Source organism: Coloeus monedula (assembly GCF_965178545.1).
Source record: "Coloeus monedula genome assembly, chromosome: 7".
Lineage (NCBI taxonomy): Eukaryota > Metazoa > Chordata > Aves > Passeriformes > Corvidae > Coloeus > Coloeus monedula.
Window position 1 is genome coordinate 22,084,622 of NC_138787.1, and position 25,991 is coordinate 22,110,612.

Below are 25,991 nucleotides of genomic sequence, written 5' to 3' on the forward strand. Positions count from 1 at the left end.
GTTTTTATCAAGCCTTCTAATATATATGTATGCCAATACACAGAACAGCATCTGATTTTAATGCTCATTTTTATCTCCTTAGAGCTCATCTTTGCCCTTAGACCATCTTTTTACTTCTAGTGATGAAGATAATTGGTCCTATTATAAACGTATTTTATTAAGAAAAAAATTATACAGAAAGTTGAGCAGAACTATTCTTCTACAGGATGGCCTGTGGAAGACACTGTTATTCTATTTCATTATTTCCTTACATCTGCCATACTTACTGGGTCTTTCCCCTCTAAAATTCCCTGAACACCCAGATCCTTAGGAGGTGCTAATGAGGAGCAGAACGGGTGTGGGAATGGAACTGAAAGTATGATTTGTTACTACTCATCCAAGAAAAAAACCTCCTTTAACAAGCTTCAATGACAGAAAATGAAGGTTTTAAAAATCAAAATGCATATTGACTCGGTAGACCTTTATTCTGTAAAATAAAAGTGGTGAAATTCTCGTATGTCAACAGCTTAAATTTAAGTTCAACAATCCCAAACCGATAAATAGTCAACTTCTTTTATGTGAATGTGCATAAGTCACAGGAGAATTAAAGAAAAATGCATTTCACACACATGGCATATCATGAAAGACTTACAAGGTTTCCTACTGAAAGCACACCACTAAACTGTTCTGTCATTGGGTAGTGCTCCATGGCCATGAACAGGGTGTTTAGGACGATGCAGATGGTAATGGCCAGATCAACAAATGGGTCCATCACAATCAAATTTACAATATGTTTGACTTTCAGCCAGGGAGTACAGCAGTCCCAAATCAAGCAAGTGTTAGCAAATTTATACCAACATGGTGGGCATTTCTGTCTCGATTCTTCCAGTTCTAGAGAGAAAAATGAAAATAATATTTAAAAGATATTTCTCTATTCAGCATCACCTGGGTATTTCCTTGAAGCCTAAATGCTGTTTTCCAAGGTACTGTTGATAAACTGTGTTGGTATTTTGAAACTAAGACTGCTGTCAGTCAAAAGAAATTACAATTTAAAATAACATAGAAAACAAAAAAAAAATTACCTATACAAAAGACTCAAGAGATAAAAGAACCATTCACAAGCTAATGCTATATAGAATGCAAAAAAGAAATTTGTCTTAGAAACCTGTCGTTAAGACTGGGTGATGAAGGGATTGAAGGCAGCCCAGCAGACAAAGACCTGGAGTTATTGGTGGCTGAAAAATTGAATGTGAGCCAACAATGTTGGTCACAGCCCAGAGAGCCAAGATCCTCCTGGGCAGCATCAAAAGCAGCATGGGCAGCAGGCTGAGGGAGAGGATTCTCCCCCTCTACTCCAGCTGGAGTGCTGTGTTCAGCTCTAGACTTCCCAGTATAAGAGCAGGATCAGAGGAAGCCACAAAGACAATCAGGGGCCAGAGCACATGTCCTGTGAGGACAGGCTGAGGGGTTGTTTATCCTAGAGAAGAGAAGGCCCCAAGGAGAACTTATTGCAACCTTCCAGTACTTATAAGGGGCCTGCAGGAAAGATGAGAGGGAGCCTTTATCAGGAGTGGAGTGACAGGATAAGTTTTAAACAGAAAGAGGGTAGATTTAGATTAGGTAGTAGGCAAAAATTCTTTACTGTCAGAGTGGTGAGGTCCTGGCACAGGTTGCCCAGAGAAGCTGTGGATGCCCTATCCCTGGACATGTTCAAGGCTAGGTTGGATGCGGCTGTGAGCAACCCGCTCCAGTGAAAGGTGTTCCTCTCCATGGCAGGGGAGTTGGAACTAGATAATCTTTAAGGTCCCTTCCAATAAAATATTTTAAAGTTTCCTCAGGAAAGACAAACATTTAAAACAAGCCTGAAGTCAGACAAGTATTTAGATAGCATTATGATCCACATGTGCACAACCGCTCATTATTATCTCCCAATTTGCTATTTTGGGCATGGTCATTTAAACCTCAACATAATGTTTCACCCTTTCTTACAAATAGTTGCATAATTCCATGATTCAAATTAATTGTATTTAGCCTTACAGAAAGAAGAACATGATCCCTCCTTTGTGCAACAGCAAGTCTACTGAATTGGTAGAAGGGGATCATTCTACTGCAAGAAGCATAACCATTTCAGTAACCTCCAAAGAGCTTACCCCAAAACATAACTTCACTAGAGAAAGACTACTTTGAATAATTGATTTTGCTTACATTTAAATTGGAAGCTTGCTGCTTCCACCTCAAACCTATCAGTATATTGCAAGCTTGACTCTTTTTCCAAATTTATCAGTCCCATATTAAAAAAAAGACAAACTACCAAAAAACCCCACTCCTAACTCCATATAGAAATCTCCTCTTGTCTGTACCCTGTAGGCTGAAATAGCTGCCTTAAAACATCACTCCTACTTAATGCATCACACATTTTAATAGCACTCTAAGGCACTGTCATACAAAAAAAATCTATGTTACATACCTTCCATTGTGTTTGTAAGCATGCTGGCTATACTCATTGCTCTTTGCCTTGCACTAGGGTCTGTTAGGTAGTCCATAGGAACATGGTAAGAACTAGAATGTCTCTTTCTTAAGTCAGTTTCTGTAGTAGTGCCCTGAAAATAAAGCACCAATGAAATAGCTAATTGACTGTACATGTAATAACACTGTAAGCTACTGCAGAACTCTATTGGTTTAAAACACTGGTGCCCCCACCATGCTCCAGTTATACTGAGGCTTTGCAATAGACTGAGGTGTGCCTAAGTCTGTTTAGAACAAATAGTCAAACACTGCAGTAGGATTGCTCTTGTGCCTGAAGAATATATTTTAAGTACTTTGCTGAAACAGGGCTGAGATATTAAAGCAGGTTTCAGACTAAAAAATGTTCCAGAATGCTTGTCAATGAGCTCTGCTGTAAATATCTTTCAATTTAGGCAGTGAGGTCTTTTTCTAAAGATGAAAATGCACAGCCCACACAGCTAGCAGCAAAGGAACCAAGAATAAGTGTATTTTCTTAAGATAACTCTTAATTTAGAATAAACTATGAATTTCCTAGCACATTTTTCAAACAAAAGAAAAAATATTTAGTAATGTTGACATAAAAAACCCATAGAAAAATTAGCTATATTACAGGAACACTATCATAACCCTTGCATGTTGTACTACCAGGGTAACATCAAAAGTTTCACGTATGGACACCAGGAAGCTAAATACTCACTATGTATATATACTTTAATATATTCCATTAAGTCAATGTAATTAATTTCTTTTTTCCATTTTGATATCCTTTCTGATATACAAGTACAGAACCATCCAGTTAAGTCTAACCATAATGAATCAATGGGTGTAAGACTACACAAACTAAATTTATTCAATGGTTTACTATGCTATTCTGTTAATTCCCAGTCAATTAGCATGCATTTTCACATATTTAGCTAATGAGAGCTGGATAATTTTAGTTTATTAGCTTATAGCCAGAATACATGAAAGGAGCATTCACAGCTTAGCCAGAAAGGTCATCGTTGCCATGTGACTAAATTTTGTGGAAACAGTGACTGATCATACAGGGAGAGAACATCATGCCTGAGCTATTGCAGACTTTCTTACATTGCTAGCAGTGGCTGCTTTATCAATCATCACCTCTGGCAGAAGCTGTCCCGTAGGCGATGTCAGAGCTGGCGGCCCACCAACTAAAGAAACTACTCCGTTGCAATCCACAGTGCTGTGCATCTTCCCATTTGCTGGAAGTGCAGGTACTGTTCTGGATGACCTACTGGCCTGGCTAATGTTACTGTTGCGCCGTTCACCGTGTCTGTGAGGAACAAAGAGAGAATCTCTTCTGCTCTCATTGTCTTCAAAAGTGCTGTGCTCATCATCAGCAAAGTCATTTTCTGATCCTACATCCTTTGCTCGACCTCTGAAGCTGAAAAGACTTGTTCTGCTGTTGCGCCTTGGGGAAAACAGGGAGCCACGAATGCTCAGCAAGGACTGCAGGTAAATAAAAACAATTATTATCAGAAGGAAATCCTTTAAAATACAACATTTCCATACAGAGGAAAAATCCACAATGTCTTAAAGGGTAAGGTCGTCTAAGAAGAAATGAACTGGTACAGTCCCCCCCTAATACACTCCCTTTTGGGTAGTAAACAAAGAGAACATAAGTGACAGACAAAGACTAGTTATTTTACTGCTTTGGGTATATGAAATTAATCAGTTTAATTAGAGTAAAAGAAACTGCTTGACAGAATTGTTTCCTCTGCTATTCTGCCTATGTTATTATCAACTGTGCATAAATTGAGTAAGTATATCTAGACACTGTTTACCCCAGGCTGGCATTAGTATGACAGGCTGAGTAAATAAAATTTTTAGGCAAATTTTCTGTGACTCAGTCTGCACATAGAAGTAGCTCCCAAATACTGCCTAGTTTAAAAAACATACATATCTTTTCAGATACTAGTCAAGTGGGCCATAATGGGTTTCTTATTTCTTTTTTAAAGTCTTAGCTATCCTGAATATGCAATAATTTGCCTGTAATTTTGTATGATCGGGTTTGCTAATCTACATCAGTTTACTCATATGAGTAAATGTTCTGCTATGGGAGGATCTCTTCAGTATTAGAGTCAAAATAATGCTCTAATCTTACAAACAATTACACATGTTCTTAATTTTAATTCGTATCAGTAATTGCCTTGATTGATAAGTATTAGCACCTGATTTCACCCAAGAGCTCTATGAACAGCAGATGATACATAATGAAGCAGTGTCTTTGTTTCTCTTCTAAAACGTATCTTTGTGGACCTGAACCCCATTGTTCTAGAGACTGCAAAATGCAGAACAAAAAGGCACTCTGCAAAGAACTTATCATTTAAATGTAACACAACAGATGGATACAAAAAGAGAGGGAATACACAGAGGCAAAATTGATGAGTATGATAAACAGTTATCTTAGCTCACCTGAAGTCACTTCCCTGTCAAGCTTTCTGTAGGCAGCATGGTAAAAGAGAGTTTTAAAGAGGGATTTGAGGAAAGCAATGAAGTGTTCTGTGAAAACTCATGGGAGCTTCTTCCAAGCATGAAGGGCAGCATACCAGAAAGGGCTCAAAGAAACTAGTTTGAAAATTTAACAGGAGGTTATGAATACTGGTATGGGTCGGTCAAAGCTGGGACTTGTTTACTGTAAGTAGACAAGGTGGGTTGGAAGGAACTTTAGGTACAGTATGTTTCATGGTATTAAAAAAAATTCTTTAGGTAAATATGTTTACTAGCAGATTAAGGAAAAGCAATGGGATAGGTTAGTGGTCTTTGCAACAATACTCTTGATGAATACAGCAGTAAAGAGGTCCAAGTTAAAAATGATTCAGAGTTGTGGATCCAGAATAGAGTTTAAAAAAAAAAAAAAAAAAAAAAAAGAAGAGAAAAAGAGAGAGAAAAGGGATCTAGCAAAAGGCCTTGTGGAAGTCCCTTAGAAAACTGTCAAAGGGGTAAAAGGATCTTCTAAACCAGGAGAATTGAGAGGAGACAAAGTTATAAATGTTAGGAAGAGTAAGATTTCAAGAGGAATAAAATGGTCATTTACATTGAAAGAAAATGAAATGCCAAGGAAAAAGTTAAAGATGATATATAAGCCTGAGTTTTCTCTAGGAAAATGTTACTAAAAACTGGTGAGTGGAACATCTGTTTAGTGGTTAGAATCCACAGTGAAAAGGTACTAGGGTTGGAAAACCAGAGGGGAGGTGATTTCTAGACTGTCATAGTCAAACAACTGTAAATGAACTTGGAGATGAAAATGTTAGAAGAAAGAGTTGTATGAGGAATGCTTCATTTCTTACAAGATGGATGAATTGAGCTGCAGTTGAATAAGGCTGCAGTTTGAATGATGAGACAGGCAAGAATATGCACCTAAGGGATCCAATGGATCTTCAACATGAAGTTGAAGTCGATATGTGAGAAAATTTGTATAAGGAACAGAATGAATCATGAACTAAATTCAGCAATGAAGCCTCACAGAGATTAGTTAGACAGTTAACAACATAAAACGTTGGCAGACCAAGGAGGTGGGGTGGGGGAAAGATGCATTACTATTGAAAAAGAAAATACATTAGGAAGTGAGTGGAAGGAGTGGCAGAAATAGCTGGAAACATTATATTCCCACCACAGTCTGATCCAAGGAGGACAGTCTTTAGTAAGAAAATATTGGATGAAGAGGTCTGAGCTTCTTTGAGAATGGGAGCTGGAGAAAACAATACATGAAGAGAGTATGAACACTCATGATCTATTAAGGGATGAAACAGGCTTTCCAGAGACAGAAATAGAAGAGGATTAAAAAGGCAGGAATGAGTTTAGTAATAATGACTAAAAAGAGGGAGAAAGCAAGTCATAAAGACCAGGGAAAATTGCGAAGGTGGAGATAAAAGAAGCATATTGAGGCAAAAAAAGGGGCAGAAAAAGGAGAGAATGTATGCGAGATCTGGACTTGCAGTGCTAAGGGGAGAGTGAGAGGTGGGCAAATGAAGAGGAGCTTTGAAAACTGTAGAAGATACAACGTTACAAAACTATCAAATGAAATAAATGTCTGGATGGGAGATGCAGATGGCACTCTGAGTCACTGGTGTTTCAGTATAAGAGACCACATGCAAAGACACATTGCCACACATATTTCCACCTTAAGATAACACAATTAATGTTCTCACATCAATTAATTTCTCAAATTTCACATGAGCATTAATGTAATTTCTACTGAGCTTTTTGCATCCCAATTTTTAACACTTTCCTCATTTGAAACATTACATTTTGTATGTATGCACCATGTTTTGAAGCCACTCATCATGCTGAATACATCCAACTTCATGGGGAGATCAGTCCATTTTCATTAAGAAGCTTGAAACACAGTTCATGTTACTTAATACATGTAATTTTGATTTTTCACACATGAACTCAGAGTAAAACCAAAATCTCTCAAATTCTTACAGTTTCCTATTTGGCTGCAAGTTTTTACTTGGTTAGTCTTTGATTTAGGATATTAATGGATGTATGGTATCTTGCAAGAATTTACCAAACTACTTTACAGGACTTTGTTTATATGATGAGTAGACAAAAAAAAAGGTGTTTAAGAGGTAATAATACTGTGGTACCTGGTGTGGGGAAGAGAATCTCTTTTCGTATGTCAGTCTATTCCCCTCAATGGAAAATCGGAAACCTTTCTTTTTGATGCTGTCCTCTGACTCAGATTTGTGAAATTCTTCCCCATCCTTCTCCTCGCCTTCAGATTGTTCTTTTTGCTTTTTTTTCTTTCTTCTATTCCTTCTCTCTTTAGCACTCTTTGAGCTCAGTTTTGATGCCTCAGAAGAACTTTCGGAGAATCCACCTATTCCACCTACTCCACTATAATCTCTTGAGTCAGCTGCTGCAGCTGCTGCCGCCGCCTATACATACAAGCACATGTGCAATTTACAGCATTTATACAAATACACACACCACTCACTATTTCAAATTTATTGCCACTCTTAAAGAAATCAGTATTTTGAAATAAAAACAATGTTTCCACTTCACCAAACCCAGCATATCATAAGAAGTATAATTTGTGAATTACCACAGAAACCATAATTTGCCACTGCTCCATAAACCAGGAGCAAGAGTAACCCAAGGGAAAACTGGGCTGTCAAAAAACCAAGTTAACAAGCATCTGTTTCAGATTGAAGCAACATGTTGCAATGAATTTTTCATCTGAAGTACTATGTAAAAATAAAGAATCAAGGCTCAAACAGGTGGTAAAATCCCTGTTAACAGGAAGCAACACCTTCTTACAACATTTTGATGGATTTTGAATACTCCCTAGTCTGTTAAAGATCTCTTGTAATTTTGATATCTCAGTTTTGCAAATAATAATCAGAGGTTTGAGTTAAACTACACAGCATTACATACTTGTTGCTGTTTTATTTTCAAAATGTGTGGAGAATTTTATTAACATTTATTTACAGGCTAAAAAACAAAAAAACCAAAAATCCCCCACAATTCTCCCCCAACAGATTGCAATTGACCAATGAAAGAAAAATCCTGATTGCTGACTTTAGTAATGTGCTTATGTGGAAGACATAGTTCAACTTCTGCTCTATGTGGCCACATGCCAAGCAGACATTACCAATTATTCTATTAAAGATTTGAGAGCCTTCAAAAAATGAAAAGGAATTTCAAAGCAGTATGTAATCATTCCATTTGTACCACAGAAGTGTTTTCTTTGGTTTCTCCACATTTTCCAGTTCTCTTTAGAACTGGAAAGCTATGGCTTTCTGCTGTGAGAGATGTGTAGGGAGTAGAAAAAGCCAAATATTGCTGAAGCACCATCACCTACAATAGTTTTGCTTCTGTTACTTTTATAAGCAGAATTACTCTTTGGATTTTTTTTCCACATCTCCACCTCCATTTCAGACAATCACAGAATGGTTGAGGTTGGAAGGGATCCTCTGGAGGTCATCGTGTCAAACTCTCCAGCACAGACAGGGTCATCTAAAGCAGGCTGCCCAAGGACAATATCCAGACAGCTTTTCATTACCTCCACAAGCACTCTGGGCAACGTGTTCAAGTGCTCCGTTAAAAAGTTAATTTCCAACTCCAATTTGAAAATCCAGTGCTTCAGCTTGTTGGTTATTATTTTTGACACAAATTAACAGGTTCACTCAAACCAGCAAAAAAAAGTGCAATGGAAAACATTAAAGATTGTTTACAACATGAAGGAATTTATGAGACAAAGTAATATATTGTTAGGAGTAGGGGAGTAAAAGTATTCTCATATGTGGACATAAAGCATCCGTTCACAGTCACGAATGGAAGAAGAAATTTTACTTTACAGGGATACCTGAGCTTCTTCCTGTTGCTTTTTCAGTTGTTCCAGCATTTGCTGAAATTCTGCCTCTTTCTGCTCTGCTTCTTCCATTGTTGCTTGATTCTGTTCTTCATAGGCCATGGCGACCACAGCCAGGATCAAGTTGATCAGGTAGAAAGAACCCAAGAAAATGACCAAAACAAAAAATATCATGTATGTTTTCCCAGCAGCACGAAGGGTCTGGAGAAAAAGAGATAATACACTTTTTTAGCAGACTTTAAATACTGTTGCATAGTAAGTTAGCCTCTGTGTTATAATTTAGAAAAACATTGTAAGATTGATTTGTGTTAGCACAAGATTCTTTCGTTACTTTTTCCTTATAGAATTATTATATCCTGGATACATATGAAAAAGTTTTGTGTCTACTATTATCAAGGCAAATCCAATTCTGAATACTTCAGAACTTATACCAATAAGAATCTATATACCTACATTACAGCCTTTAAATTTAACAGTAGGTGGGGCCACTGATCAGCACCTTAGCTTCTTGCCTCATCAGTCCCAAACTACACTCCCACAAAAATATTTCATTATACAATATGTTACAGTGGACAAAATTGCTGTCTTTCAGGTATGGATATGTGTAGTTCAGGGACAAGATGTAACATTTTCAAACAAAACATATTTGTACTAGACTGCAAATTAATTTAACATAGCATCTATTTATAGCATATTTGGGTAAGAAACTTTAACAACTTAAGTTCATTTATTCATTTAGGTACACAAACAATAATGCTTAACCATCTTCATAAAATAGCAGCTATTCCTTATTATGTATTTAAGAAGCACACGAGTTTCTAAATCATAAATAAGGGCCTTACTGTTTTAGACAATAGTTTACAGGTATGAAATTAAAGATCATTTCTGTTCCAAAGGCCTTAAGGACAAGTGAATGAAAATAACTATGCAAGTACTATGTAGTAATGGTATTGGTGATGGTGCTGTTTATTTTAATAAGTCCTCACCAGCTGGTAAAGATTCTCCCAAAAGTCCTGAGTCATCAATCGAAACAGTGACAAGAATGCCCAACTGAATGTATCAAAACTTGTGTAGCCATAGTTGGGGTTTCTACCAGCTTTCACACATATATATCCTTCTGGGCATTGACTACAAAAGAAGAGGAAATGCTATTTTTAACAACTACTCTACATTACAATATGCTGCAGTAAAACAAAATTGTTCAGGAGTACTAGTTTCTAATGAAATTATGAACAAGTAAAATATTATTCTACATACCTAAGATAAAAATATATAGCTTACTATTTTTCACTTTGTAATTCCACTTCCTAATAATATTTCAATGCTTTAATAATATAACTAATAGCATTCTACCCTTCCCCACAATTTGTCATAACATATCTCCACCAGGACGAGAGAAGAACATCAAGTAGCACGGCGGATAAACGGTTGTCAGCAAGCTGGCAGCAACATTTATGCACAGATCATTCATGTGGTTACTTTTACAAAAGTAGCCTAAGAGGCTGATGGACAGGCCTGTGTAAATTCAAGTCACAGGGATGGTTGTATTTAGGTATAGCTTCAAATGCAAAACACTGGTAATTTGCAATTCTATAGTACACTTGATATTAAAGTTGACTACCTGAGCTATTCTAAGTAGGTAATTATTTTTCTTTGATGCATAAAGAAGAATGATGATAATTTTCTTACCCTGCATCTGAGCTATTGCCACACAGTAGTGCATCATTTTGTCCTTCCAAGAAGTAGAAATGACCTGTTTAAAAAAAAAAAAAATCAAAAAGGTGATGAGAAAGATAATATTTATGCCGAATGAAAATTGAGGAATTATACAGACTTTTACACATGAAAGAAATTAGCAGAGCTAACAGAATGTTCAACTGCAATATATAGTGGTTAGGAATGAAAAAAGCATGGTAAGTATTTTTTTGACAGGAAAATTACTTCCAACAGAATCTTCAAGTTAGCCTTTCTTTAGAAAACAGAAAGTTAGTTATACAGTTAATTCTTAGCAACCTAACCAAATTATAAGATACAATAGGTGAAATACCAAATTGTGTATGTTAGCAAATCAAAAAAATACCAGGAAAATGAAGCAAAGGATGAGGGCAATTCTCTGCCTTCATTTGCGCATTTTGATACATAATGTTTAGTATTATTCAATTATAATTATTCATTACATATTATTTTATCCAAGTATTCCTTGAAAAAAACCCTGAAATACTAGGGAAGAGATTTTTTCCCTGTACTCAGCACCAGTGAGGTCACCCCTCGAGTGCTGTGTCCAATTCTGGGCCCCTCAGTTCAGGAAGGACATTGAGGTGCTGGACTGTGTCCAGAGAAGGGCAAGGAAGCTGGTGAAGGGTGTGGAGCACAAGTCCTGTGAGGAGCAGCTGAGGGAGCTGGGGGTGTTTAGCCTGGAGAACAGAAGAATCAGGGGAGGCCTTGTCAGTCTCTACAACTCCCTGGAAGGAGGTTGTAGCCATGTGGGGGTCAGTTTCTTCTCCCAGCCAACCAGAGACAGGATGAAAGGACACAGCTGTAAGCTGTGCCAGGGAAAGTTTAGGTTGGACATAAGGAAGAATTTCTTCACAGAAAGGGTGATTAGACATTGGAATGGACTGCCCAGGGAGGTGGTGGAGTCACAGTCCCTGGAGGTGTTTAAGGAAAGACAACATAGCACTCAGTACCATGGTCTAGTTGATATGGTGGTGTTAGGTCATAGGTTTGGCTCGATGACCTCAAAAGTCTTTTCCAGTTGATTATGTGATAACACAACATGCTCAAGAAATTTCTAATTGGATCTTGATTTGAACAGCTGAGGGAGAAACCAAGCTTTTATTGTACATTAGGCAAAACTAATACACAAAATTCAATAGCGGTGGAATGTACTTGAACGTTTAGGCTAACTATTAAGATGAGGTAAAATATAATTTAAAGAGATAGAAGCCCTAAAAGCCCACAACAAATTCTTCTATTTTATTTTATTTTCCCTTCTTTGCAACAGAAAGGGAAACACATTTTGCCATCAATTCCTAGTTTGGCATTCTTAGGGTAAAATGGGAATCTCTAACGGAGATTTTTGGGTCAGGTGGCACATTAAGCTAAAGTTGCCAGAATTAGGTATGTTCTGGCTGTTCTCAGGAAGCAGATGGTTCCATGAGATTCACTGCCAGATGGCATGGACTAGCTTAGCTGGCATGAACTAACTGAGGGCTAATGCTAAACAGACAAGAAGAGAATTGCAACCAGTTCCTACTGACTGCTTCTACTCTGTCATCACCAGTATACAATAGAGGCAGCATAAAATCTGCTTACTTTACAGAGAGAGAGAAATTATGTCCATAATTTATGTATCTGCAATTCTAGTCTCAGATACCATATAAGAAATCAGTGGGTTTTCAGACATTCTGGTGATCACACAGTCAGACCCTGTGAGACATCTAACCCCTACTTAAAAAGAAGTTTAAAGATGCAAACGGGCTCCAAGCAGAACTTGCAAAACTGTCTGTGGGCCTAATACACATTCTTATGTGGCACAGCTCCACTTTTAGTCCACTACTTTGGAAAACACTTAAGTAAGATTTTTTTTTTAATACAAAAATGATAATGATAAAATGATAAAAATAGCAAATATGAGTTTGTAGAAAATATGCCAGATACAAAACTATTCCTGTCTCCTGCCAACTTAATAACAGAACAGTAATGGGTACAAGTCCTACATGACAATTCCAGATAGAAATAAAGGAGATATGTTCTGGCTGGAAATACCACAAAATACTTGAAGAAAGTTCTTAGAGAGCAGTTGCCAGTGACCCATGGTATGCCAATTCATAAGGGCAACTCTCTGAAGATATCCCAGGTATCTGTGCTAGACATGGTTTTCTAACAAGTTTCATTACTAACTCAGGACACAAAGCAATAGAAAAAAAATGCATCAAGTATTCTGAAGACATTAAGCTAGAGAAAAGGTATTTGAAATTTAGAATGACCTTTACAAATTGACAAGTAAAAGCAATTGGATTTATTCCAATAGAGACAAGTGGAAAATGCTACACTTATCAAGGCAAAATCAAATACATAAATACAATACAGTCAGGATGTGGCCACAGCCACCGCTGTACCAAAAGATGCAATACCTGTCACAAAGTACAAATTGACTGTGAATCAACAATACAGTGATGACATTAAAATGAGGTAATTTTGAAATGTGTTAATAGGAATGTTGCATATATGGCATGAGGGAAAGATACAAAATAGAAGCAATTGCTGGAGGAGTTAGTACCCAATTTGAGGATCTCAAAAAACCTCAAGCAAACAAAAGCTGTACAAAAAAGGGCAAAAGAAAAACAACAACAAGAAAAAAATGCCAGACTAACTGGAAAGATTCAAAAAAAGAAAAAAAAAAAGAAAATAGGTATAGAAAATGCAAAACAGAAAATAGGATTGCTTGACTTGGGAAAGACCAGAAATATAGAGGATAAGAGTTTTTAAACTGCATAAAGACTAATATAAAGTAGTCTATGAGAATCTTAGTTCTAAGTCCACAGCAGATGTAGTAATATATTCAATCTGAAATTAGGAAAATGTAGGTCAGATATTTAGAAAAAAACCTTTCTATTTGTGTGTCATAGTACCAGAAACAACTAAAGGGGAATGGAATGGAATCTGTTCCTCAGATGGCTTTAAGAATAGGTTATGATCCAAAATTTTGCATGACATTTGTATATTTCAAGCATGCTGAGATTATAAGTATATTAAAAGATTATAAGGCAATGAGACTTGGATACAAAAGCATTTCATTCTTAAACTGAGGTTTCCTAACTTTCAGTGATATAGTCACCAGTTAAAATATTTATACAGACTTAATTAAAAACCTATTAGGCCTAATTATGAATACATTAAATATACGAAATACACTAAAATAAATAGAAGAGGCTGAACAGATAAATGGAGAGATTAACAATAGTATTATGAAAGACAAAATAGCAGTGTACTATATATATGTTCAGAGTTGTTTTATCTGAATTTTTCAACAAGTTTTGTTAACACAATACTAACATTAACTACCTAAAATGGTGGGAATAGTGTACTATGAGGTACAAAATGCTCATTTCTTGATTTTCCAAAGATAAGAAACAAATTAAAAGACAGAAATGTGGAATCTAGTTCTTATTTTGCAAGAAAGATGGGATAAATCACCAGTATTCTCTTAAAGGTGTGTCTGTGCTGTGCAAGGGCATGTGGTGCAGAGGCACTCAACTCCAGGAGGAACAACGTAGCTACGTTTACGTGCTCTGGCAGGATTCTTGGGCTAGCTGATGTTCAGATGTGGGCTTATGATATTGAGCACTATCTTGCACTAACCTAGCTCTTACATTTCAGATCCCATGTTAGGGCTGTCACACTATTTCAGGAGGCTTGAAGCTAGCACGGAAATTTCTGGTTTATGCTGCAATGTGATTTTACTCTAAAAGTCATATTCAGTGAAAGGTAAAAAAGATAATTTGCTACCCAGTATAATATTATGAGTATGTTAAATTATATAATGACTGTGCTTTTATTTACTAGAGAAAAATGAGTGCTTTTATGTTTCTTGGCCAGGTTACACACTTTTAAAGGAAAGATACTGATGTTCTCAAATCTGTTTAAAACAATACCAGAAAATCAATGCAGTAGATGATATAACTAACTCTTACTTTTGTCTTCGATGTACTCATCCCAGTTAAATGTTGTCATTGTTGCATTAATAAATGTACCATTTTCACCTATAGAGCTATTAAAAATGGAAATAACAGTTGTTTCGAAAGTAGAATTGTCTGGAGGCCACTGCAGGCATTTATTCCTCAAGTTGCCCATGAACAGCTGCAGCCCTATCAGTGCAAATACACTCAGACAAAACACAGTCAGGATCATCACATCTGAGAGCTTCTTCACAGACTGAATCAGGGCTCCAACAATAGTCTTCAGGCCTGCAAAGAGATAAGATTTTTATTATGATGTTAAATAGATTCTAAACACACACAAAAAGTCATGTGACTGCTTTCCTGGTAAAGATTTCATGCAAAAAGACTAGTAATTTGTGACACAATAATTTTCATGAAAAGCCTTATTATTTGGAAAGATGAATGAAAATATGTAAGTTTATACTTATTTTATGGTGTATAAAAATAAAAAGTAGATAATTCCAAACATATTGTTTGTGCCAAAACAAGTGATTTTATTATTCATGCTACATCTCAACCCTACATAGAATAGCATTGTTTGCTTTCGCTGATGCTTCTTGCCCAAACCTTTCTTTTATGAACCTTTTGTGATGTATTCTATATTAGTAACCCCATTGTAAAGACATTATACATGAATATTCAAATGATATTATAATAATCTTCTTACAATATAAGAGGGGTGATGGTTTGGAGAAGAAAGACATCTTTAAAACAATACCCCATGCATGGCCCATGCTATCCTTTAGAGTTCAATTTTTTAGACATAACTTAAAACTGAATTAAGTAGCTATATCAAGTGCCTTCAATAAATGAGAAAATTTGCATCAGTATGAAAGCTTAAAATTAACTTATATTTAAAACATGTAAAGGAAAGCTTGATGTCATAAGATGCAAATCACATAGGCTGTTTACTGCAAATATCTCATGCAAGAATTTGTTAAACTCAAAGGCTGATTTTTTTTTGAGAAGAAAATACAACTAAATACAAGCATGAATCAATTTAAATAAAATTACATGTCTTGACTCCTGCTTTTTTGGTTTGTTGACAATGTGTAGCAAACAAGGCTTATGCTTTAAAAAAGTGAGTACAGCCTCTGTAGGACAAAAGTCAGCCTCGGTGTTTAACCTGGCTCTCACCTGGAATGACTGATATTGTTTTCAAAGCTCGGAGAACTCTGAATGTTCTCAACGCTGAGACATTGCCCAGGTCCACAAACTCTGTCACATATCTGTAATAGGGGAGTTCACACACAAACACAATGACAGCACACAAATAACAGTTGGAGATACGAGGGGCCTAACACCTTACACCAACTACTTCTTACCTGGAATTACAGAAATAGTTTTCAAAGCTCTCAATACTCTGAAAGTTCGAAGAGCTGAAACATTGCCTAGGTTTACAAATTCTGTTACATACCTGTAGGATTAAATCACAATTACTCAGAATTGAGGCAGATTTTATTCTGTTTGCTTGGGTCTTTGAGCAAGACCTTTTCACCATTCACTGTATTTTGCCTGTGTTATAAAAATGCTTCTGGCCATAAAATTAAATTAATTTTTATAATAATAAACCACATTGACTTGATGTTTGAAAACTAATCTGGTCAGCTATCAGCAGGAAGTCAAAAGGATCCCTTTAATTCTGGTATGCAGAAAGGAGACAGGATATGAACAGTTCAGGGTGATGGCATTCACAATCCTAATGGGCTGGCACACCATGCTGGCCTCTGCAGCACATGCTTGGCTAGAAATACTAAAATGTGTAAAAGAGGTAGAAGAAACATATTGAAACTGCAGGAAGTCCAGGCTCCAAATACTCTGGCTGACAAGATACGAGGCAATTTTTAGTCACTAATCTCATGCTACCAGAAAGAATTTTTATTTAAAAAAACAAGTAGAAGACTTACGCAAATGTGATGACAGTGAAATCTAGCCAATTCCATGGGTCTCGGAGAAATGTAAAATCTTCTAAACAGAAGCCCCTTGCAAGAATTTTAATAAGTGATTCAAAGGTATAAATTCCAGTGAATGTGTATCTGAGGAAAATACGCAAGACAGAGTTTATAGATCATGTTATCTTTGCAATTGATGCTCTCTAGTTGTTTTATTCTCGTTTTCTTCACTTTAAGTGGCATAAGAAATAGTGAGAGTTACATCCAACTTTAACACCTGCATAATTCATACCATAGGGAAAGAGGAATGAAATTAGGATTAAAAAACTGATAACCTATATCTTAAATTCAACTTCTATAATCTATACAATAAGACACATGCAAAATTCCCAGTTACTACAGTGGTGCATGTTTATGTCCAGTCTGAATCCATGTTATAACAAAACACACAGATGGATTACATTAGGATTTTAGAAGTTTCTTTCAGTTAAAAATTCCTTTCTTCAATATTATTTTTATGCTGAAATGTTGCTTATTACCAAGAGCTGGCGAGTGCCAACCCTCATCAGTCCTCATTCCTCTGTAACTGTGTTACAGAGCAGGAATATCCAGTACTTCTCCTCCAGCAAGACAGATGTAGTACTGGAATCAAACAAGTGCAAGAACAACCAAAAATATTTATGAATGCCAATAAAATTCAGGTACTCATTTTGACTAAAAAATGTAGTTGAAATGTAAATTGAAAAAATATGTAATTCTGGCATTTTGAGTAATTTCGTCTTCTGTGTCCAAGTGATGTCATCCTGAAACTTAGTTTTATTTATATCTTTAATGAAAAGGAATTCAAATTAAACTGCTTAAAAAGCTTACTCTAACTGAACCAACCTGAAAACAGTTTTCCAATACAAAAGTTTTCAGTTCAATTACTAAAGAATTTATTTCCTGCAGAACTTTACTCCACGTATGAGGACATGCATGGTAACTCCAAATGGTACAATAAAGAGACATGAAGAAATACCAAAGCAACCAATCTTTATCATAAATACTTATGACATGCTAGATATCCTGAATACATATGTATTCACACTGAACTCAAAATGAGAATGTCTTTGTTGACCTTAATAGCCCTATGACTTCACTTTTGGTTATTGAAGATTGAACAGACATGTATCAGCCCAAGCAGTAAGAAATGAAGCAGCAGCAGAAAGGAAGCCCCAAGAACAGTTTCACACTGCGGCCTGCAGCCTTGGAACTGTCATTGTGTATTGGCACCTCGCAGCTGACATCGTACTGGACCAATCAGCCAAGCTGACATCATATTGCACCAATGATTAGCTAACCATTTCAATACTTTTTTATAGCTTATTTTGCAAACAAGTTTAACATTGTTACATTGATTTTGGTAAGAGAAAGCTGCACTGTGATGAACACAGCCATCCATAAGATGGTCCCTTTATCAGTAATGGTTATTTCAATAGAGATGAAAGAGTGCATTTCCCTGCGTTCTTGCACAGATGTGACATAGGACGCAGTCAAAAATATTTATAATCCACTTTTTCTGTATGATCATAAGGATAGCTTTTCTTACGTTTCCCATCTAGCACTGCAAACAGAGGAAGGACATTAAAGAACTTATCATGAGACACTTGTATGTTACAGCAAACTAGCATCAGAATAGCTGTTGCAAGGATATCCCAATAAGGTAGCTGCTGCCAGTGGAAGCCATCCTCATCTAAAGTAATTGACAGTAGTTTATTTCTGATTACTGGATATTATTCAGAGAAAATCCATTTAACTTACTCTACATTCTTTGTCCAGTCTGGAGGGTTACTCATGGTCATAAATACGCAGTTGGTCAAAATAGTGCACATGATAAGCATGCTGAATAATGTAGGCCAAGAGTTAAGGAATGTAAGCCAGGAAATACCATAAAAAGAGTATCAAATAGCACACTGCTTTGGTAGACTTTCACTATCAGGAGCCATCTATCCCTTCACTGCTCTTTTAATAACCAGGGAAAAGCCTTGAATATGTTAAAGCTTTCCTTCACTGCTTTATAGCTAGAAGAGAACAATCATACACTAAAAATTAAAAAATCTGAAAGACATTTTAAAAAGAGCCCCAACTCTAAATTATTTTTTCTTATTGAATAAAAATGTCAACATTTGAAGTATTAGCTTCTAATTCCATGGAATAACACAAAAAGTAATTCTTTTAGATGATCTAGACAAATCTGATCTGCTTCATGCATACAGAGCAATGAAAAATACATCTTCTTCACTTTTATGTTTTACCATAAAATTAGGCATGTATCAATATTTTTGCTTATCGTGATGATACATTGAAAGCTAGCTGCCACATAGTAGGAGAGAACATAGGGAACTCTTAGCAAGAAAAGTATTTTATTGCTGTTTGTTTTATATATGACTTTTGTAATATAAATGCTGTTGGGAGGGGAAGGCGCATGTGATTCTCAAAAAAAGAAATCCAAATAGAATTCCGGAACAGGTCCAAGTCATAAATAATTTCATTTAGTTGAATAGAACCGCTCTAAATCTACAACATTTTACTCTCAGAACTGCTGACATTCTTCTAAGGTACAAAAATACAACGACCAAAATGAAAACCACGCAGATGAACCACAAAACGTCCACATGATGGCACCAACACCTAAAGCTACAGAAAGGACAAAGCTCGATCGAGTTTGAGAACAGCTGCAGGTTCATGTGGTGCTCCTAAACAGAAATCCGAACATAATGGGGTGAGAAGTACTGTGAGGTTCCCCTTGTGAACTTTTCTCTGCAGGTTTACATTAATTAAAAAAACCTTCAAGTGATGATAAATACCTCTGCCTTGTGAACTGTCAAAAACATGTGGCATTACATTCAACAGTTCTTTGGGTTTTCATTTGTGCAATGAATATATTTTAAATCCTTTACTGAGAACCTAGCTTCTCTTTATGTAATTCATATATGAACAGAGCAAAAGAGAAAGGAATACATTTTTAAAAATATAAAAAACCATGCTACAGGTGTTTCACCAGCCTGTACTTTGCATAGGTTTTCAAAATCCTTTTTGATGAAATGTCTTCTTAGAGTTGCAAATCCACACTACACTTTCATTAGTGGAAAAATAACTATAATATACCTTACCATAAATTTAAACAACGTGTTTAAGCATTCCGACTTTGTTGACTAGGTCTTCACCAATACCTCAGTCCCACAATCTTCTATTATTCCACATAACTCAGTAACGCTCCAGAATATGGTAAAGAGTGTCATATATTTGAAAAATAATTATTTGTAGTGGCATCTGTAGCAAGCCAATTGAAAACAGGCTATGTAGTATCATGATCATTTTGGAAGTCATTCATAGGCTAGCCATTGAAAACAACATCCAACGCATACCAACTATTGTAATATCAGTCTTCCAGTATACCAAAGACTGAAAAAAATCCTTTCAAGATTTAGTCTACATAATCTTAGGATCCCTATATGCAATGCTAACACAAAACTACTTCTGTTGTGCTGATGTTAGACTTCTGTAAATACAAGTGTGCAAACATTTGTATTTGTTCCTTAAGTAAGCTGACTTTCTGAAGTCAATGCCCTCATTGCTCATATTGGTATTTGGGATCAGACCAGTGGGATGCCTACTATAGTCAGCTATTAAAACACTGAAAAAGACAAAATAATAATTAAGTAATTATAATAATTTATCTTTTCAAATCTCTACCTGCAATGTGGAAATCTCATGACCTGCTTGAAGACTGAAATGAAAACATCAGTAGGCTTATGAGTGTATAAAGCAATAATGATCAAGAAATAAAACAGACAGGTGAGATACATACAGGACTAAGAATGCATAATAAAACAAGAAACCTAAGCTGTTTTAGGAATCTATCTTTCTGCAAGTGTTATCTGAATCAGAAAATGAAAAGAAATAATGAAACTGTAGTTTCACTAAATATTCATGCAAGCACAGGCCTGGGATCAAAGATTTGATTTTAATACACAGTGTCAGTGAAGAACTGAAAGTAGTCTGAGCAACATATCTGCAGTTTATGAAAAATGTGGAGGAGGGGAAAAGATGAAAAAAAGATGTGATGATTACAGAAAAAAATAAGAGGGAAGGAAAAATTATGTGGGGGAAGAAAGAAGACACAGAAATTGTAAAGGATGGTTGTCTGGCTTCTGGTATTACTATATTAGGATCCAGCCATGAACAGAAATGTAAAAGGAGAATGAGAAAAAGAACAGAAGACAGAAATAGTAGAGAGAAGAGGGACAAAGCACTACAGATCATATTGATCCTGGGACATGTGCCAGAGAATTATTTAAATACTAAGTAACATCTCATTCATTACCGTTTTAGACTAACCACTGGAAAAGGATATGAATGTACCAAAATCTTAATAGCTATTTTTCTAAGAGGATTGAAAGGAGTTAACATGTACAGGGCAGAGGTGGCACTGAATCGGAATATTGCCTTCCCTTTATTCAATACTATAAAAGTCTGGAAAAAGAAAAAGAGAATGAAAAATAACATTTAGAAGATACCAAGTTACAAACCCTGAATCATTTTCATTTCCTTATTAATCATATCTGGTCAATATGCTCTTCTTGCATTGACATAATCCCCTTGTCCAGTTCACACACTGTAGAGTCCAGCCAAATTACTATAAATACAATTAAATGAACACTTAAATACATCTATTTAAAAATCGTAAGTAATCCTGATATTGCGAGCTAGTAAACAGATACAAGTATAAAAGTAATGTAGGTAATATTTGAAGAATTAGTACACTTTTTGTACAGTATAATATATACAGTGAGGTGTGTAACTGTAATCAAAATGAGAGCCATTAAAACTTCAATCCCTAAATCAAATAGCAACCATAAATTATCACATCAAAGTACTAAGACAAAAGTACCTCAAAGTGATCTAAATTTCAAGTGATCATGAAAATAAGGAAATTAAGAGTGTTCAATAACCAGTTGCTGAACATAACACTAATGCACTCAATTTTTGCCATATTCTGAGAGTAATGTGTTACTCGCCTTTTCAACTATTACTTGTGATAGTTCTGTACCTGCAAAACTATTTTCTTTGTCATACTTTACTTTCACCTAATACAGAATTCACCCTATTCACTGTATACCTGTATTTTCACTGTCTCTCCACAGTTTCAGCAATAACTCATGCATATTACCGACATTTAAAAAAGCATTTCTAAATGTAACAGTGTTCTTAAAATCCAGGAAATAAAGAATAAAGCCTTTAAGGGGTTTTTTTTTTCAATTATTTTGATTGCCACATATCTGGGGAAAGTCCTATCTATTTCCATCATCTCTTCTTTCTACACATGGATGAAAGTTCATGCTTTTTGAAAGGAAGTGGATCTAGATAGCATTGTGGCAGTCCTAGGAAGCCCAAAGGGCACATAAGGCATGCAGACCTGGAATACTACCAGCAGCCATGATCTGCCTCAACTGGAATCAGAGAGCAGCATTTGTCAAGATCATGCTCTACTTTCTGAGCAGGTGTGTCAAATAGAGCAGCTGAAAACACAACGCCTCTCCCTGCCTGAAATAATAAATTATAAAGGATAAAAATTATATAAATTATAAAAATCAGTGCTTCCAAACTTAACATATTTCCATTCTCCCATACTTAGTGATTCTCAAGCTGCACTTTGATCCTTTATTGTACAGGAGTCTGTAACATGTTCTTTACTACCATCATTTTTCAACTCTCTTACTATTATTCCTGCAGTCCATGAAAACAGGACCTCTAATAATCAGTTCTTATGTTTTCTATTCCCTTTACTCTGATGAAACCTCTGATGAAGTATCATTTGTGTTACGCTGACTCATCAAGTTATACTAAAAAATGAAAATGGAGCCTGACCCAAACAATGATGTACAAAAATATGCAAAGAACACTAAGAAAAATAATAGGAGAAATTATGATTGAAACATACAGATTGAAGTCTTTGCTTCTCCTATTGGAAACCACTATGCTTTTGGAAAAGATCATGACAACTGCTACGCATCTCTCAATCAGGAACAAGCAATTCAGCATGATTTTACTTCACATCCACACTTAATTGCAGAATTATGCTTCTAGTTTCCAAAACATGATAATACATGCTCTAACTTTTGGATTTCTGGCACTGAATTTAGATTTTTACTACTACAGAATGCGGAAATAATTAAAGAAAGGAATCAGTACTTTGACCCAAATTCTATTTGCCTTCCAGACTTCAACAGGGTAAATCATTTGAGTAAAGGGAGCAAACATGATATTTAACTGAAAACCTTGCTTTCAAATTTAGCTTATGATTCTCCATACATAAACTGAGTTTTAGAAATACTTCAATGAATACTTAAGGCACAACTAATTTTTTTGAGCTGTTCTGCTTAGTTCCTCATGGTATGCCTATATTGCTATTGTTTCAACATATTACTGATGAGGCATACCCCTAATTCCTGCAGGAAATATCTTCATTTGCATTTTTCTCTTAGTTTGAGTTTGACTCATAACTTTTCTTGGGGTTTTTCTTCATTTTTCTTTGAAGCAGTTTCTTCACTTTCATGGGTTTTGTTTTTTAATTCACTTGTTTTTGTTAGCTAGCTAGTTTCCACAGGAAAGAAAAGAAAGCAGGAGAAAAAAAAATTATGAAAACAGGAAAAAAATGTATTTCTTCTTTACTAGCAGAATAATGAAAGTGCAATACATTTGATGCCAAAATCAAAGGGACTGAAAATCTGGAGGAAACCCAAGGCCATCTGGACACTAGTCTAAAGTTCAACACTTCAGTGCTGGCCACAGCAGTAATTGTTACTTTAAATCAAAGCAAATATGTGGATTTTTTTTTTTTAATTAATATCTCTATGAAAATTTTTTTTTCAATTATGTAACATTCTGTCAACACTCCAAGTGCAATTGCTACCTCCTCTTTATTTACGTCCCTCTTTTAAACACCTCCTCTTTGAAAACAATCATAGAAGAAATTAGAACTGGATAAGACATTTTTTTCACCCAGACTAAGTTGGATATTTGATGCCTCTTCAGAGGTAAATATGGATGAGGATGATCATCATCATATCCTGAGAAATTACCTTTACATACTTCCCTATCCTTCCCAGTGACAAGAGAATGCAACCTGAACTTTCCACGACAGTGAAGAAATCTAGTAAGATGATGTCTAGCTACCTTTGATACGGGTTTCATATTGAAGACCTGCTCCTTTCACCATTACAATACAGCATTCAGTAGTTATTCTAAAGATAACTTCTGTGCTGCTACTTCAGTTCTCCCGTGTGTAAACCACTGAAAGTTACAGGCTTTTATAAAATGCCAGGTTTATAAAAAAATAAAAATCTAAGTGCATCTCTACTGATGTATGAGGTCCCACAAACTTGGATTACTAATTTCTGTTCTTACAATGGAGATTTCTGCCAACCACATCAGGTGTTGGGGAAATTGTTATATGGAAGGGCTGGGTCAAAAATAACAGAAATACTACGTCATTGCAGGATTCTTTGTTATTTATTCTTCTTAAAGTCTGATAAAAATATACAACACACTCACTTTTTTATTGATATAATATGGGTCCAGGTCTTCCAAGGGCTCAGACACCATTCCTGGAGGTATGTCGCCGTAAATAAATGGCAGTGTCTTTCCTGCCTCCAAGTCACTGTTTGGCTTTGGGCCATCTTCATCATCATCATCTTTGCGTTCTTGTTTGGATTTTTTAGCTTTCTCTTCATTGATACGCTGTTCAATAGCTGCAAGTGATTCTCTTGTGAAATAGCGGAAGCTGTCGGGTCCTGGTGGTACCAGCACTGATTGTGCCATCTTTTCATCCTGCACCTCTTAATTACTGTTTAGCCTCTCTCATAAAAAAGTGCTAAAAATATAAAAACACAGAAAAAATTTAGAGCAACACAGCTACAAACAACGTAAAGCAATATACCATCACAGAATTTTGTGTGGGACATTTTGTTAAATTCAGTAATTATCATCCAAGAGGAGGCTGCTGTGAAATTACTTTTTAAATTTGTTTTTATTTCAAGACAAACCATTTTCCTTTGCAGCTTGCCTCTTAGAGTTATCTCATAGGTATCAATTCCTAAAACATTTAGTTTAAAATTCACTTAGTGCTTGCACCAATAGATTGCCAACTCTACAGGCTGATAAAAAAAGTCACATGCAATGCAATAACATCTTTTGCCTTTATCAAGGATAATGTTATTCATTCTAGTGAATAAAGCAGGAGATATTTTCCACTGCATTCAGTGTGAGGAATCAACAGTTCTGAAGCATTTGGTTCAGTGTTGAGGAGTGAGACTCCAGACAATGCAGCTCCTTATTATTCTGAAAGCTGCATCTTGGACCAATCCTCCCTCTAGCTATACGGACCAGAAATGACTCTTTGAATCCACTCTTGCCGTGTAAGGCCAGAGGGATCAGCTGAAAGCAATACAAGATGCTCCTTCTCTTCGAGTACAAATATGCTGCCTTTGCAGAGCTGCCAGCTCAGGAAACAAGGTTCAGGCATAAGCACCTGTATTCAGATCCCCTGCCTGGCAACACACTGTGCACTGGAAGAATTGCTGAATTAAACAAAAAATATTTTTAATCATTACATACTGCACTTAGATCTTTCATGTCTGATATCATATCAATTGTATATATTTTTCACAAATTTCACTAGGAAGTGCAGGACCATCTCTTTTTAATGTTTCTGGGCAGTTCAGTTAAAAAGAACAAGTGGAAAATATTCCCAATGCAAATACTTTGATCTGAAATCACAAACAGTATCTCTGCTGTAGCCTACAAGAATTTTTCTCAGGAGTCCTCCTGAGTAAGCACATTAAAAATACAGCAAATGCAATAAAGTAACAAATTCTGAGTAAGACAATATACCCAGAAACAATTATCAGATTAAAATGATACAACAGTTTGAATACAATCAGTCTGATCCTATTTTACTCTCACTTAGCACACATACTCCAGCACAGCCGCAACAAATTCATATTTTTGAAGGCTGCTAAATAAGCTGCAACATGATGCTTTCTCCTCCTTTTCAACCATATGCACACAGCCACTTCCACCTACACAAACATCCACACACATCCCAACTCCTGCAGGTCTCCCGGTGAGCATGCTCTTCCACTGCAGGCAAATGCACCTGGTGCATTCTGTCATGAACGGTCTGTACCAAACTGCTGCTGGAAGCTGCACTGACGACTAGCAGCAGAAGGGTTCATTAGGAAAATGAAAGTGGTCCTGCAGCAGAATCCTGTCAGATTTTATTTTTAATCACAGAAGGAAAAAAAAAAAAAAAAAAGAAAGAAAGAAAAAAGAAAAGCATAATTCTGTTTTAATACTGCAGGAAACAATTAAAAATTCATTACCAGTGAAGAATCTTGCACTTATGTGGGTTTGGAATGGCACCAGGGAAGACTGCAGCTAAAATTCCATCATGTCTTTTCTTTTTTTTTTTTTTTTTCAAATTCTCCTTTTACAGACCACACCTAACTTCCT

General features: G+C 36.0%; 1 protein-coding gene across 8 annotated transcripts in view; it reads right to left on the reverse strand.

The window, feature by feature from the left end:
* Positions 1-24,307, reverse strand: part of LOC309574964 (sodium channel protein type 2 subunit alpha) — a gene marked incomplete at both ends in the record, with an annotated part of 53,320 nt that extends 29,013 nt beyond the window's left edge. Inside the window, 13 exons of one of the 8 annotated variants that reach the window (XM_082285006.1) lie at positions 632-870; positions 2,447-2,579; positions 3,604-3,951; positions 7,095-7,385; positions 8,816-9,022; positions 9,808-9,949; positions 10,511-10,574; positions 14,578-14,790; positions 15,870-15,961; positions 16,452-16,580; positions 18,237-18,317; positions 20,803-20,951; positions 24,033-24,299. In XM_082285006.1, the coding sequence (XP_082141132.1) occupies positions 632-870; positions 2,447-2,579; positions 3,604-3,951; positions 7,095-7,385; positions 8,816-9,022; positions 9,808-9,949; positions 10,511-10,574; positions 14,578-14,790; positions 15,870-15,961; positions 16,452-16,580; positions 18,237-18,317; positions 20,803-20,951; positions 24,033-24,299 (2,355 nt within the window). Of the gene's footprint in view, positions 1-631; positions 871-2,446; positions 2,580-3,570; positions 3,952-7,094; positions 7,386-8,815; positions 9,023-9,807; positions 9,950-10,510; positions 10,575-14,517; positions 14,791-15,869; positions 15,962-16,451; positions 16,581-18,236; positions 18,318-20,802; positions 20,952-24,032 lie in introns of all 8 variants that reach the window. The other 7 variants (XM_082285004.1, XM_082285002.1, XM_082285007.1 and 4 more) reach the window with 7 other exon arrangements.
* Positions 24,308-25,991: the final 1,684 nt, after the last annotated feature.